At 39.5% G+C, this 16,242-nt stretch overlaps 1 protein-coding gene across 5 annotated transcripts; it reads left to right on the top strand.

Moving 5' to 3' along the window:
- The first annotated feature begins 5,424 nt into the window (after positions 1-5,424).
- Positions 5,425-15,879, top strand: borcs6 (BLOC-1 related complex subunit 6). 5 transcript variants are annotated; one of them, XM_085259551.1, is made up of 7 exons: positions 5,425-5,506; positions 7,385-8,007; positions 8,378-8,564; positions 8,769-8,951; positions 11,596-11,759; positions 12,325-12,408; positions 12,797-15,879. In XM_085259551.1, the coding sequence occupies exons 2-7, from the start codon at positions 7,396-7,398 to the stop codon at positions 12,920-12,922; spliced, it is 1,356 nt and encodes a 451-aa protein (XP_085115677.1). In that variant the 5' UTR covers positions 5,425-5,506; positions 7,385-7,395; the 3' UTR covers positions 12,923-15,879. The 5 variants fall into 5 exon arrangements, with proteins under 5 accessions (XP_085115677.1, XP_085115679.1, XP_085115676.1 ...); XM_085259553.1 differs by having other exon boundaries at positions 5,444-5,506; positions 7,388-8,007; XM_085259550.1 differs by lacking the exon at positions 5,425-5,506 and adding an exon at positions 5,522-5,577.
- Positions 15,880-16,242: the final 363 nt, after the last annotated feature.

The raw sequence follows: 16,242 nt of genomic DNA, 5'->3' as shown, positions 1-16,242 counted from the left end.
CACTGAGCGGTGCATAGTTGTATTACAGGCATTCATTACAGCTATGCTATTTTTCATGCATTCTGTCCATCACCGGTTTCACTCCAAAACAGTAACATACCGTTCAATACCAAATCACCATCTGTCTCTGCCAAAGCGACCACATACACTACTTTCTCATCAAATGATAAACAACTGGTATGCTGAGTAATCTGATTGGCGACAGATGCGTTCCAGTCGTGCTCAACATCCTTGACTTTGCTTGTTTCTGCTGTTTGGAAAACTTCTGATAACAGAGAGGTCAAGAACTCTATCATAGAAATAGAGAACTGTGCATTTATATGAAGTTAGTCTATTGTAATCCTGTGTTTTGTTAAGAAATAAACATTCTCTTTCCAGTGTTTTTACAAACCTCTACTGGATGACAAAGTTGTGATTCCATAATTATATTTCATTTGGTTTCTTATTAGGCTATACATTAAAGGCAAAAGGTATCATCTGGCTCTCATCAGCGATTACAGTCTTTTCGAATACATCGTGTCGATTTACTCACGTCATGTTATAAAACAAAACAAAACAAAAAAAAACCCTATGAAGGACTCTGTGAAGTGGAACTTTTAGAAAACGCTTTTTGTTTTGGCATGCGAGCAGCTGAAACTCACTCTGATGTGACTTCATCTTCTAACAAAACATTTAGACAAAAGTTTTCATGTTCTTGTGTGGCAGAATATCAGTTTGGCTCTCTTTTATGTTTCTGAACAACAAAAACCTTTTTTGCCATTCGTAAGTCAAAATTGTCTCAAGATTTTAACAGCTTAAGGTTGTTGGTTTTTTTTCAATTTTGAGTTATTTTTTCAGATGTTTTAGTTAGGAACTTAAAAATTTTAGGATAATAATCCCTCAATTGTTTTGCAGTCTAGTCTTCGGACCTGCTGCAAGGTCTTTGTTGTTTTCCTGGATTACTCCAGCACTTTGATTCAAAGTTTCATACTTTGAGTTCCTTTTATACACGGGGTTCCCAGGAAAATGCTCATAATTTCACAATTTTTAACTTACCCAGTGAAATACGTCAAGATCTAGAAGATAAAGTGTCATTCTTTTTGTTAAAGACAGAGGATGACCCATAATGACCTCTGATGTTTCTTTGTCATGGCAAAATTAGTCCTTTGTATAACACTTAAAAATGTAAACATTCAGTGACAGCTGGCTGAAAAGGTTAGCATGCTTATGCACAAACATAAGTTGCTGATGATGGAAAACACTGATCAATAACTGTCAGCATGTCTTATCAATGTGAGCATATCAGCATGCCGTCAGTAGAATTTAGCTCAGAGTGCCATATTAGAGTTTCACATGGCTGATAAGGAATTTGTGAAGCTTTACTAAACAAATGCAGAGTGTGCACAGTGCACCACAGTGAACAACCAGCAGAGGAAATGCATGATTCTCATGTACAGTTAATATAGAATCGCCAATTAGCCCAACTGTGGGAGGATCTCTTGCAGATGTGCAAACGACATCTAGAAAGACCCCAGACTGGATTTGAATGGGGGGCTTTCTTGCCGTGAGGCGACAGTGCTAACCACCACACGCAAATTAGACTCCCCGTGTGACCGATATGGTGACAAGACATGAGACATGTGGTGACATAAATGGCTTTGCGTTTATTGGTATTTGCTGTTTCCTTCAAGGGCTCAATAAAAACAGCATGCTTGGGAAATGTACCAAAAACTAGTGCATGCTTTAAAAAAAAATTCTCAGAAGGGGAAACTTTAGAATTTGCCACACAGAATGACTCATCTACTCGTCTGGCTTTCCCATTGGTTGGTGACCAGAAAGACGTCTTTTCACCATTTCGCTCATAAAAGAGTCTTTTTAGGTGTAATAAGGGGGTTGTGCACTTCACCACAGTATCCCATTCAGTGAAGTTCTCATGCTGAATAAAATTGTCTGCTCAGGCTTCAGATTAAATTTTCCAGCTAACTGCCACTGATGGTTTTCTGGAGTGACTCCACTGGAGCTCTAAGGACTCCACGGTTGTTGGAAACGCCGGCATTATCACAGATGCCTCTGTTTGATTATGTCTTCTACTTTGTCTTGCACTTACCCGATCTGCCAGACTTTCCAAAATGCTCTGAAGCTGCCTCGCCAAAAACACAATATCTCTCCTATGTAACAGCTGTACTTAAATATGTCCATGTTTGTGATGGGTTTCTAAGCACCCTTATAGGATCCCTGGCCTTTAGTGCCTCACTAAAAGCTAGTCATATTTTAATTCAGTTCTCATTTTGTCCTAAACCTGACCGGCTTTGACTAGTTTGTTGGCATCTCGATAGACAGCAAGTCGAAGGTAAATTGATCAACAAGGGAAAATGTAACTAACCTGTGGAAGAAACTAAACACAAAACAGGGTCTCTGTGTTCACAGTTTAGTGATAAATGCCAGCCACATCTCACCTGTGTGCTTCACAATGAGTGTTATAACCTTATACTCACCTGCGACTTCGTTAGCAACATCTTGCCAGTACTGGGTTGAACCTCCTTTTGTCTTCAGAGCTTTATAATTTTTTTAATGGCTCAGATCCAACACAGTGCACAACACAGCTCTGTTGGATAGAAATCTGGTTACTGTGGAGGGTGTTTGAATGCAGAGAATTTATTGTTATCGTCACTGACTGTGGTCATAAAAGGATGAACATGGTCAGCAACAGTAGTCAGACAGGCTGTGCCATTTAAACTCTGCTCAGGTAACTAAGAAACTATCCCCCACACACCTCTAAACTACATGTACATCACTGATACAAGGTAGGACTGATTAAAGCTTTCATGCTGTTTCTGAAATTAAGACTCATACGTTTTCAGTCTCATATTGCCCAAGTTTTGTAAGCAAGTGCAAACTGTAGCCCCAGTTTCCTGTTCTTAGCTGACAGAGTGGCACCCACTGTGGTCTTCTGCTGAAGTAGCCCAACTTTTTGAAGGTTTGATGTGTTGTGCATTCAGAGATGTTCTTCTGCATTCCTTGGTCATAATGTGTGAGCTTTGTGCCTTCCTATCAGCTCAAAGCAGTCTGGACATTCTCTTCTGACCCCTGTTATCAACAAGGCATTTTCAGCCAGAGAACAGATATTCTCCGTTCTCTGGAAACCCTCAAGATGGTCACTTGAGAAAGTCTCTACATCTCTACAAGTTGCAGCAATATGACTGGCTGATTAGACATTAAAACGCAGTTTAACAGGTGTACCTAATGAAGTGTCCATGGCAAGTGTATTAACCATCCAGCCATGTTTATTGTTAACAGTTTACCAAGTTTTATAAGCACCATTTGCTTCTTGATAACCAGATGTTTGCATTGGTTTGCAAATTAATTATTAAACTGCTAACCCATTTACCGTTGTAAACTGTGAAAAAGTTTAATTAACTATGAATTCATGAATTTAATTATTTGCATAGAGTCAAATCACAAAAACAGTCACTTCAAGGCACTTTATATTATGAGGTAAAGACCCTACAATAATACAGAGAAAATGCCAACAATCAGATGAACTCCTAGGGGCAAACACTTGGCAACAGTTAGTAGGAAAAAACAGTTGGGGGCGATGGGAGGATTTATAATTTTCATCTACAGTTTTAAAGTGTTACCCTGTTAAAGTTTATGTCTAAACTGAACAAAACTGAATAAATTCAGCTGCAGTTTTGGTTGCCGTGAGCAAAAATTGCCTCACATGAAGAAGAGCAGATTTAATTCAAGTCATCTGAAGAGCACAGTTGTCTTGCCCCTTGAGTATGGGTGTAATTAATATCTGTGACTTGTGGGATAATGATTTACAGGCTTTTACTTTCATTTGTGCAACATGCAGTCTCCAGCTTTCATTATGCAAAAACCACATGTGTGTGGAGCCATGTGCCTTCAATTTGCTTTTTTTTATTCCTCGTTTTCCTAAACGGTGCCTTTCTTGTGGCAGTTCCTAATATGCTAAAATAGCTTCTTTGGCATTAATAGCCTTAAAAAAAAAAAAGAAACACAAAACCTGGAAACAGTCAAAGTGACTACTAAGTGCTCTACTGGGAAATCCTTGAATATTGGCTTATTTCTAAAGTCTTTTAGTCTTTAGGTAAATTTCACAGGCTTTGATGTTTGTCACATCAGGAGAAGAACAAAATTGGATAAAACAGCTGAATCTTCACCAAGAGACAGGACACAGCTGGCCTGAATGGATGGCTTAGATTAGAAATTATACGAGATCCTCAGATGTGGTGATTGTGTGGTTTTGACTCCTCTCTCCTCCTCTACAGCAGTGTTTGTCATTTCTGACCACATTTAAAGATTTAAGAAGCCACAGACACTGTCCTGACTTCCAGTGTGCAACCAGGCAAAACTGGGGGCCCTTTGGCTTTGTACTTATACTCAGTTACTAATTTTATTTCACCATCTGCTAAAATTATGTCCAATATTCCTAAAAAAAAAACAAAACCCAAAACAAACCGATGTTGTTGTTTTTTAAATGAGGCTTTAGTGAAATAGTGTTTCTGAAACAAATTAGAGCAAACGCAGTGGTGCACATTTTTCTATGATTGCTTATTTACACTAGATTTGGAGATATGTAACTGAAGAGAAGTACAAAGCCAAACCAGTATATGCTGACGCTTGGCCCATGTGGCATGAACATTACAACACATATTGCACCTTCAAGGTAACCAACATTTCAGTTTTTGTTGCTATTGTTCAGTTTATTTTAGTGGACTTGCTTCTTGCTTAGTTGCTAAAGCTCCACAACACTGGGGTGGTTTGGTCATAGGCTATAACTACAGGTAAAGGAGGGTCCACCTCAATCTGTATTTGGCAGAAGAAAATCACCAACAGGTAGCTTGTAGTCGAGGAAGTTTCTTTGCAGACTGGAGACCTGCGGTGTTTGTCTCCATCTGTTGGGGTAAATAGAGAAATGCAGGATTATCATGTGGATAAACGGTTTACTGAGTTTCAGCACATATAGGAACGAAAGGATGCTGATAAACTGAAAACATAAGTACACTCAGAACACAACCGGTTTTCTTTAAAGCAAGGGTGCCAGAATCTGCCTGACAAAGACATTTGTGGTCCATTTGTACATCTGTGGAAAATGTGTTGCTGTATTTTGATACATTTTACAGCTTATTCTGCTGATAAAGACATCTCTCACTGCCATTCATACTAAACCAAAGTAACTAAGTAACAGATTAAATAGAAACAAAGTACAAAGAAGTAACAGAACCTTTATGTTTTATAACAGGATAATCTGAGATATTTTTTTAATGAAATTTTACAAATTATTTTTCACATTTAAACCCAAAGAGTCGTGCTGACAGAACTTTTTTTCTTTCGTATAACATATATATCTATATATCTATCTATATCTATATATCTATACATATATATATATGTTTAATGATGGCTTTTGCAGGCCGGAACATTTCTTTCGGAACTTGACGCGGAAGGATATTTTTATCGGACTCGGTTGTTGCTTACATCTATCAGGATAGAAACTCCTCAGGTGAGTGTTTTTATCGCCTAACGGAGCTCTGTAGCGCTGCTGTATGAGCCTGTTTGTGGGTAACTGCGAAGGTTAGCACTAAATGTACGTTTTGGTGTAGCCGTGTCAAACAATAAAAGCCAGCTGTGAGTGTTCTGGGAGTTGGAGGCCTGGACTGCTAATGTTAGCCGCGCTGCGCTAACGTCATTTAACTGCACTGGCAGCTGAAAGGGAGCTAGCAAGGCGACTCTGACAGCAGTACGACAACTTCCTCAGCGTTGGCAGACACTTATGCTTGTCAGGGTTTTTTTTCTTAGTTCCTCTTTGTTTGTCACACAGTAATTTTCGGGCGTTGCTGTCTTAAAATTTGGAAATATAAGCTAATATTAACACTAAGGTAGCTTAGTATTGAGCTAAACCATTTAGTACGACGCCATTTCAGTCTTTATGAAAAATTGTTATGATCCATAAGTGTGTCAGCTAACACCGACGTGTTTAAATCTCTCGAAAATTCTCACAGCAGCCCCCTTCTTCTCACAGTCTAATTGTTTCCATTGTCTTGTACGTCATATGAGAGGTCAGGAGACCAAGCACATTATTCACTTATTCTACTTTTGAAGAGGAGTCAGTGAATTCAGTGGATGTACTCTTCTCCTTTTGTCTGTGGTTGTGCCTTTAGAGTTGTCTCTTTACAGCAGTAACGTAAGTCTCCTTACTCACATTAAGCATTTCTCATTGTGTTTATACGCACTGCTGTTGTTTCTACACATACTTCACTTTCTCATTGTGTTGATGCATTTTTCATTTGACTCTGATTCATGAAAACCAGTTTTTAACACTTTTGGCAGTCAGATTTTCAGATATCACTTACCTTAATGCTGTCTGGTATTGATTTAGTATTTTAAATTATATCAGTTTTAAAGCTTTTTCAACTATAAAGGGAAGAGCAAGGCCAGTTACACACACAGTAATAGCTGCCCTACAATATTCATTGGTGACAGATTGGACGTTGTCGACTGACTTTGCTTGGTTTGGCGTGAAAAACTTTTGTTTTAGTCTTTTGCACAGTTCAGTGTTATGAGAAATGGCTTAACTGTTTTGAGAACTGCTTTAGGAGTGGTGAGAACGATGTTCCTGATGCATCGAAGTGATCAAGACAAACCATAAACAGCTGCCATTGTTCAGCTACATGGCAAAATGTAGTTAACCTATTCTTACTTACATTTGATAATGTCCAGTTGTGGTCAGAAATCACAAAGAGATTAACATTTTACACCCAATTCTCGATTTTTCTTTTTTGAAGTTATTAAAGATGTTTGTTGTGTAATCATTCCACTCAGGTAAAAGACCAGTTCAAGGAGATCATTAAAAGCCCAAAATTAAAGTGACATTCATGTCCATTATGATTGTATGCAAACTTTTGTTTGCTTTGCCTTCCTGTTGCATCCCATGTACTCAAAAATCTAGAAAATTCTCTTTACTGCTGTATATGTAAATAATCCATTGGATAAAATTCATAGGTTCTACCCACATCATCAGGCCCTAATGATGGATATTTGACCCCCTGACTCGTGTTTCTCAAGTACGATCTGGCCAAACCATTGAATACTCAATACTGTAGCAAAAAATAGCATTGAATGCTTGGTCAGACTCTTGACTTTGTTTACGACTTTTTTGATCAAACATTTTCTAATGTACTTTAGTGTTTAGCGCTGATGATTAAGGAAGGATAAGGGGATGAGATGGGTTCATGTTTTTAAAAAATGGTTTGTATGAAAAATGTTATTTTGGTATGTGGGAAAACCCTTTTAGCTCATGGTAAAACCAGTTAATTTAATTATAGATTTAAAAGGCAGAGTCACTTCCAGGTTTCCAGTAATGTTCTTTCTTTGTAATCAGCAGGCGGAGGGATGAGTCTCTCCCCTGTGATTGGCACAGAAGTGCCAGAAACGGCAAACGGGGTAGCGACACCTGTTGCACTGGAGAATGGCCCTCAAGCTCCGGTCTCAGTGAAATGTTCAAGTAGAGTACCAGGTACCGGGGAGGCATCTGTGGATGAGTCCCACATGCACACAGAGAACCATGCTGATGCTAATATGGAAAACCTAGTTCACCATGGGAAAGGCCACTTGGACACAGAGATGGACATGAATGAGAGAACCTCTAGCTTATCATTACAAAGCCCTGAGGAGGCAAACCCCTCCCTCCCCACGGTGACAGGCACAGGAGAAACAGATCTAGGATCCAAAGACATTCCTGATGAAACCTCTAAGACTGTGGACCCTGCTGATGCAGTTCTTCTGTGGGACTCAGCATTGCACAGGCAGTCCAAAGACTCGTATCAGCAAGGACACCCAGTCACCACAGAAAGGCAGCAGACAGAAGCAGAGACTGCGGATGGAGGCTCCAACAGCCAAGAGGAGGATGTAGATGGAGAGACAGAGAAACAGGATGTGGAGGAGGATGAGAAGAATGAAAACAAGTTGGAGAATCAGCGCGCCGGAAGGAGAACAAAGGTGGAAGTGAGTGGAGTGCCGGATTATTGTTCTGACATTTCAGGTTTATTAGATTGTGTGTACCGAAGAGAGAATGATGTCAGCAGATGTAATGAGAACTAAAGCCAGCGCAAATAAATGTAGCTGAGTCATCAGAACATGACCTCTTTCAGACAAATTTCAGTAGGATTAAAATAAAGTGCAGCGTGCTGACTATCAATGATTGACAAGATGATTGTCGTTATTTTAGAGTGAATAAACCTAAGAGTGAGAAAAGAAGCCGTCTATCAAAGAAAAGCGTGGCCACTGTAAACGACAGGAGATATGTGTAGCTCCACATGGTTCAGTAAATTTTCTCTACTTTTTTTATTTTTTATTTGTTCTCCAAAATTTCCAGTCTTCACAACGCTACTCATCTTCAGCCCCTGGTCCGAGTACCTCCACCTCTTCTTCTCCTCCACCTCCTCTTCTTTCTTCAGATGATACCCCTTGCCCTCCTCACATCATGGCCCAGGTCTGGGTTCGCAATGTGCGGGGAATGCAGGACAGCAAGAGCCTGGATGAAATTAGTCAAGCGTGTGGAGGTAGATGTGCATCTTCCCGTGGTCTGGCTTTTTCTTCGTGTCTTTTCTAAACTGAGAAATGTAGAAAATCTTTTTCTGTAAAGCACCAGAGTGAAGTAAAAAGAAGTGGAATTTGTGACATTGTTTAACTTTTCTTCCACGTTGAACTGTGTTATTGACTATCGACAGTGTTTTGTAACCACAAGTTGTTGATATTGGTTGCAGGTGGTTCAGGGGCTCGAGGAGGGGGCAGAAGTGGCCAGTCAGAGGGCCGAAGGGCCACCATCTCCTCGGCTTTGGAACTAGAGGGTACAGTCAGTCATGATGGAGACCTGACTAACTTCATCACAAAAAACCTCGAGCAGAAGATCAAAATGAGCTCCAAGCCTAGTCTGGACTGCAGTGACTGTGAGTAAAGAGTCAGAGGAATAATTGACATTATTCAAACACAGTTTTTCTCCCTTTTTTTTTGTAAATTATGAAAACATTTTGTATTTCTTTATTAGTTTTTTATTCTAAGTGCAAACAGAAGAAACATGCATACTGTATGTGTGGACTGTATACAGTTTGTGCTGGTGTAGAGGACATGTAGATAGAGCTCTTTCATGACTGCTTGTACTCCTGCTGTAGAATATGGCATTTCAACAGGTTATTGGTATTTGTATAGCTGGTGGGACTGAACTGCAGTGACAGTTGTCTTCTTTAAGATTCACAGCCTGCTCCTCCTTGCAGAGGCAAACACACCCAGTCAGTGACTAGTCATCATTAATGCATTGCTTAGACCATAATAAGTAAATTGGAATTGAGGTACTAATTTAAGCAAATTAATTGCCATGGTTGGTTATCCTATTATGAACTGGCTTACTTGAATCCCTTAATGGCCTGTGGGGTCATTCAGTGACAGTTGATCAAGTGCATACAATCTGATCGGTGCAACTCAGATTTGCTTGAGAAAAGAATTCCACGGTAAAGACAGATGTGGTGATATATGTGTGAGTGTGGACTCTAAGCTGTATGGTTTACAGCTCTGTGTGGGCAACATTCAGACCTAAAGAGACAAGTTTACTTATAATGATGATTGCTTGATTTCACTAAAATATTTAGCTGTTAGATCTCTGATTGTAGATTTTACCTCAGGCAAACAAAGGCAGGTGCAACAGATTTATGTAACAAGAATAACTGTCAGACAAATTCCATTTGATCTTTTTTACAGGTTTTACTGGTTTGAGCCGTTGCTCATGTCGAGGTTGCTGGGTCAGAGCTCTGAATAGTTTTAGCTTTGGTGTCTTTTCCTTTCTTAGCTACTTTATAATGCCCATGTTCAGCTGGGTGTGGTTGATATAAGTGTCTGGTTAGGTTTGATCCCCACCCCCCCTTTACAGTTTACTTTAGCAAACTTTGTGTCTTCACTCACAGTGAAAAGCTTCCACGCTTCACAACATGGTAGCATATGGCTGTCAATGTGCGCATGACTGTTCGTGTGCATCGCTGTGCATGTGTTGCCCATGCATAAACCAGACCGGTTCATGCATGGGACATTCCCGAGTCTCACCAACTGGAACTCGTCAGAGCAGAGAAGACTAAAAAAAAATCATCCTTTTCTGGTCCCTGGCCTATCGATCGATGCATCTCTAGTAAATGTATAATTTTTCCTCCGTGCACGCAATAGCTGCAGTTGACTGGTTTGTCGTTATCACACAACGTTAATGCGGTACAAGCTAAGCAATTCATGCAGTCGCTATTTTTTTAAGTTATTTATTTTACTTTCTGTCTCAATAGATTGAGTGAAAAATCATGTGACTGACTCAAGGAAAGATGTGTTTATTCAGTTAGGAAGTGCACCATATATACAGATCGTTACAGTTGAAGAGTAGTTAAGTGTTGAAACATCACTTGCTGCAGCAAATAATGAAATAAAGCAAAGCTAAAAACATGACTAATGTCAGTGATGGTGCCAACATGAAGCAACAAGCCATTCTAACAGGTAGATACTCTACACTGTGTATGAATCAGGTTTATCCTGTCTTAGTGATTCTTACGTACTCAGGAAATGTTTCTGCATTAAGCTTTATGCTCATATCATTGAGAACAGTGTGGGAAATCTCTAAAAGTTACACTTTTGGTTAGTGAAACCCTCCACCAGTGCTTGTTTCCCTTCAGAGTCCTCTCTGCATAAGATTTTATAAGCGTAATAATTTAAAGGTGATTTTGTTCTTCCCCTCTCCTCATCTTCCCATTTTCCTGTGTGATTAAATTAGCCTAAGTCTGAGCTGTGGGGAGATGATGGAGACCCAACCCCAGGAGAAAAGGTTTTGTTTCTTTTTCCTCAAAATCCCACACGTGTGCCGCTGTCTCAGAAATTAAATCATCTATGTAGGTTCAGCAGGTCGACCTGGCAGAGCTTGTGCATTAGCAGCCATCCGTCTTGTCAGATTTTGCTGGAGTAAGACACAGAGCCCCTGCCCTTCACTCAGAAACCCCCCTGGATGAGAGTGTCAGCTAAACTGGCCTCTCAATTTAAACACAGGGCCACAGTCAATATGTCCTCTGTGGCAGCTCATTCTCTCTACCTGCTGATTCAATTAAGATTGATGACGCACAGACCTTGTTTAGACTGAAGGGATTTCTTAAAGGTCCTGCCACAGCCCGACAGAAACTTTTCAGAGGTTGAAACTGTTTTTGTTTTTAAATTCCAATTTATTGACTGGGGTTTGTTTAATCCAAGGTTTAATTACTCATGGCACTCTTGGCTAAGTGTGTAATTTGTTTCAATTTCTGAGAAACAGTCAAATAAAAATGTTTCATTTTATTCAGTGTTTCTTTTTTTTTTTTTTTTTCCTTCCTCACTGTAGTTATAGTTTAATTTTGCACCCCACAGGTCCGACTAGAATTTGGTTCACTGCATTTCACTCAGAAGGCATATGCTTATCTCCTCCTCCAGTGTCCATAATTTTGCACTTTATAGATAATTCTGCTAATGGCTTATATAAAAAAGTATATTCTATATTAGCTATTCTATATTGTATATCTAATTTATGATGACTCTCACTAGCGGACTGTTCGGGTCCTATTTACCGAAGTCGAGGGTTGACACGGCGACCAGCGGATATACCACCCATTGATCCCACCGTCCTTTTGGACCTTCAGAGACACACCCAGGAAGTGGCACACAGTGTGGAGGTGATGATGCGGAGCCTCAATGGAACCATCCAAAATGTGAGTCTTAGTAGTTCTTTCTTCAAATCACCCTGTTTATGCTGTCGTCTGAGTCAGAAGTGTAACACGTACACGTCATTGAAGTCTGTGTATTACGTAGTAGTTTAAGGTGAGGATGGGTGTCACAGATGTCAGCTGAGAACAGCATTGCCTGGTGATGAGTCTCGATTTCTGCTTTGGATTCAGACGGTAGGGTCAGAATTTGGCATAAACAACATAAAAGCTTCCTGCCTTCCATCAACACCTCATATCACAAGTTCACTGTTGTCACCAGATATCAATCCAAAGAGCATCTTTCACATCATGGATGTGCAACCAACAAATCTGCAGCTGACTTTGTGATGCTTTCATGTTGACATCAATGTTCCCAGCACCTTGTTGAATCTATGCCATTAAGAGTTAATGCAGCTCTTAAGGCAAAAAGGGGTCTAACCCTGTAATAGCACTGCTGAGGGTGTATGTAGATATATTGCAGGGTCTTCATGTTTTATGTTACTATTTTATTTCTCCCCTTTTGTTTTTGTGCTATTCTTTAATCTCTCTCTTAACCATCTCTTTTATGCAGATGACAGCTCTGAGTGTGGGGTATATCCAGACCTACAGAGACTCAGTGGACAGCCTGGGAGAGTCTGTAGATATGAGTATAAAGGTGACATGTAATTTCTGTTCCTTTCACATAATGTGACAAGTAAAGATTGCTGTTTGCTGGGTCCACCAGAGCATGCATTATGAACCTTTACTACCTAATTAGCTAAATAATAGTGATAGCCCAGCTTATGTCATTTTGCAGGATTTTCCTTGGACACGAGTTTTGTTTATGGGTTTGGATTTTGGATTGTAGTCGCTACATGATAGGTCACTTTACAGAAATATGATTTAACATAAGGCATTCCTAACTTGTGAACCTGAAAAGAAACTGTTAATGAGGAAAAACCTTAAATTAGGACCACAGTGGGAAACCCCCTCACATTATTTTTTTAAAGTACAAATTATTCCTTTTCTGATAAATTCTGTCGTCCATGTTTTTGCCTCCACAGGGCATGTATACACTAATGGCTCGCTGCGAGGAGTTGGATCGTTCCATGCAGCCCATACACAACCTGGCTACGCAGATACGCGATATCAAACGCACCCTTGACACTCTGGAGGCAATTTGCAAGTAACACCATAAACAAACATCCCAGATGCAAAGGTCTAGCATCAGGCGCATGTGTGCAACCCACCCACCCATGTGCAGGTAGCACACGCACACATACTGCAGCGAAGACACCCGTGGAGTCCGGGAACTGTTGCTGCTCGGCATGTTGGATTATTGGCACTCCTAGTTCCTCTGGACTGGCTTAGACGTTCCTCATGTTTGTGTTGTGAGATCTCAGATGAACTGTGCTTATTTCGCTCTTCAGGCTGAGCTTTTTCCTTTTCACAACATTTACGCTATCCAAGTTGTCATGAAACAAAATCTCACAAATTAACCAATTTTAGAGACACTTGTACCGTGGACACATGCACATGGACAGATCTTTAAAGAAGGTGGGATAATGGGCTCTTTTTTTGTGTTTTGTTTTTTCACTTCACTGTCTAAAAGGAGTGAGTTGGTCTCCGTCCAGCCTGCTTGGTTCAGATTGCACTAACCTCTGTTCCCCACATGGAGGTGATGTTTCGTTCTCCGTCTCTCTGCCACTGGAGAGGCAATAATAAACTGCTCAGAAGGCGGTGACTTTTGCACAGGAACAGAAAGTCTATTTTTTAATCTTATGCAACAAGGGTCAGATTCTTTCACTGCAAGAGAAATTACAGTTGTGTCATGTCTGTTTGTCCTTACGTGTTTTGTGTGTTTTCAGTTTCCTCAGCATGCGTGCTTGTTCAAAAACACTGAAACTTTGTGCCACTGGGAACCAGTACAGTCCGTACTCTGTCAGTGCAGTCCAAGATGATGTTGAGTACATAACTGGAAAAATATGTTGTGCAGCCTTCGCAGTGGCTTTAAATATTACGTGTAAGATTAACAGCTTCAGGTATTTCATTTCCTTTGACTTTTAGATGCCATTTATAAGGCTGGATACTGACGTTGATCTCCTGATTTTAATTCTTCATTATTCAGCTGCATCACATCTTGAGAACCTAAATTCTTACATCCTGTAAAACTAAGTAAAGTGCATCTGATGGGCTAAATTGTAAAACACAATCAAGGGGCAGCATAATTGTGCGTAACTTAAAAATAAAAGCATTGTAACTTTGAGCACACGCAGGACTGAATGTCTCATCTCATTCTCATTAGCACTGTTTGTGCTGAGATGGCTAGCTTACATTAGCAACCCAAGAGACTGACTGGATTAAGTAAATTCATGACTTGCGTGCCTCCATAACTTGTAGCCAGAGATAACATCTCATCTTGTCATCAAACACAAACCAAGGGCTCAGATCAGTGTGCAGTCTTCTTTTTTTCAGTCTGTCCCCCTCATGATTATAGTCGTGACTCAATGTGGCTTTATAAAACAAGATTCATGTGCACATGTGACAACTCTATTTCCAAGGTTTAAACACTTTACACTCTATGCAGCTCTGACTGAAACCACTTAGAAAAATTAACCACTGCAGCCACACAAAACTGAGAATAACGAGAAAAAAAAAAAGCGAAGATTGATTTCCAGTGAAATCTAAAGCTGTTGAAAGTCTTTTTATTTCCAGGCGAGTAACTACAAAAACACTGCTCAGTGTCATTAATTGTATCGTGTTTGGTTAGGTTCCTGTTCACCCAATTTAAAGAAATGATTTATGCATTAGAATTTGCTCCATTCAAAAACACATTTTAAATCCATTAAACTGCTCTTGAATGATTGTGAGGGCTTTGCCAGCTTTGGACTTAAATCAGCTGCTAAACGTGGTGAATGACTCAAGTTGGAGGTTTTGTAGCTTTCTGTTTTACTTTGGTGAAGATGGGTACTTTTGCATTTAATAAATGTGTTTGAAACATGGAAAATCAAATGCTAAAAATTAATTTTGATTCACAGTTCTGACTTTTGATTGCACCGAAGGGTTGGAGAGAAATTACTCAGACAGCAGATAAACTGTTGTGCAACTTTTTATAATGTCAGCACAGTGGACACAGTGTTACAACAAAAAAGAGCTACGGCCTGTGGATGTGAGCTAAGGTGGTTTACTTAAGCATTTATTAATTTACCCAATGATAAAGCCAGTGAGTGCAGCGTCGCCCTGCTGTTGTTCCCAGCCTTTCTTAATTTAATGAAATGTCTGCTGTAATTGCACTTGTAGGATTAATCTAGATCAGAGTATGTGTTGAAGATCTTCATTCTAAGAGCGAACCTTATTATAGATGTCATTTGGAATGAGGAGTCTTGTTTTGGTTGTCTTACACTGGACTCTGCATACATTTCTGTCAGTAGCGTTTCAAGATTGATCCAAACCAAATACTGAAGTCATTTTTAATCTAAAATGTTGTCTGAGCAATACTGTAAGCAAGGTAAGTATACATTTTAATCTTGAACATAATATTGAAGCTTAATTCAGCCATTAAATCACTTTCAAACATCTTTACGAAGTGTCATATGTGGATGTGGAGCTCAGAGCAGCGCATTAACTCTGCAAAACGTGCCCCTCTATGTCGCTCTGCACTTGTTATCATCAGTGCGGTAAAGATCAAACCAAAAAATACATTCAATTGGTTATGATGGCTGTTTGTGTAAAACTGCTCTTTGGTTTCTTAATTACGTCCCTTGAACCTCGTTGGAAAGGGTTTTAGCCAGGAAATTTTATTAAAATTTCAAGGTATATAGTAAAGTTAATATTCATCCAGGTTCCCTCAGTTATACTGACGTATACCAGTACATGTGTGTAAAGATGTAAATGCTGTTTTGTAGGAGAGTGTAAAGTAAAAAAAAATGTTACTGGAAGACTTGATAGATATTTGAGGCAAGAGAAACATCATAGAGCTGTGATGTAAGAGAGGAAATGTCATTTTCTTGTTTTGTTTTTTAAATTCTGTTTTACAATCAGAGGCACCTGTGTACATATGATCTCTTTCTGTAACTAAAATGATTTAGATACCTTTGTCTTGACTGTATATTTTATTGAAAAATAAATTTACAGAAGCTGCAAAAAACCCAAACATTTGGAGCTTTTTTTTTTTAACAGAATACCACCTCCAGTATTCTGTTACAGTCCTGTGATTAAAAATGAATCTTTACTGCTGCCAGAGGAGTGTAAGTAGCAGTCAGGAGGAAAGACATCAGCAGTGAAGTAAAGTAAAGAAGCAATTGTTGCTGCCCATCAGTCTGCAAAGGGTTAAAAAGTAGGGCTGAACGATTATGGAAAATAATCTAATTGCGATTTTTTTTTTTTTTTTGCCCCAATATTGCGATTGCGATGCGATATGCGATTATTTTTTTAAGGTATTTGTCTTCTGTATTATTAAACAAAGACAAGCAATACATCATATAGTATGGCCAATACTATATTACATTAA

This window comes from Mchenga conophoros, linkage group LG20 (assembly GCF_057382185.1).
Source record: "Mchenga conophoros isolate Kocher_MC1m ecotype Shallow Benthic linkage group LG20, M_conophoros_male_GT1.1, whole genome shotgun sequence".
Taxonomy (NCBI): Eukaryota; Metazoa; Chordata; class Actinopteri; order Cichliformes; family Cichlidae; genus Mchenga; species Mchenga conophoros.
This window is presented reverse-complemented; position numbering and strand designations above follow the sequence as displayed.

What these genes read in the sequence shown, in the direction of transcription:
- borcs6 (XM_085259550.1), top strand. Translation starts at nt 5,550, where the DNA reads ATGAGCCTGTTTGTGGGTAACTGCGAAG. An exon ending in TAGTCTGGACTGCAGTGACT is followed by an intron (nt 8,952 to 11,595) that starts GTGAGTAAAGAG and finishes GACTCTCACTAG; the next exon opens with CGGACTGTTCGGGTCCTATT. An exon ending in CTGTAGATATGAGTATAAAG is followed by an intron (nt 12,409 to 12,796) that starts GTGACATGTAAT and finishes TTGCCTCCACAG; the next exon opens with GGCATGTATACACTAATGGC.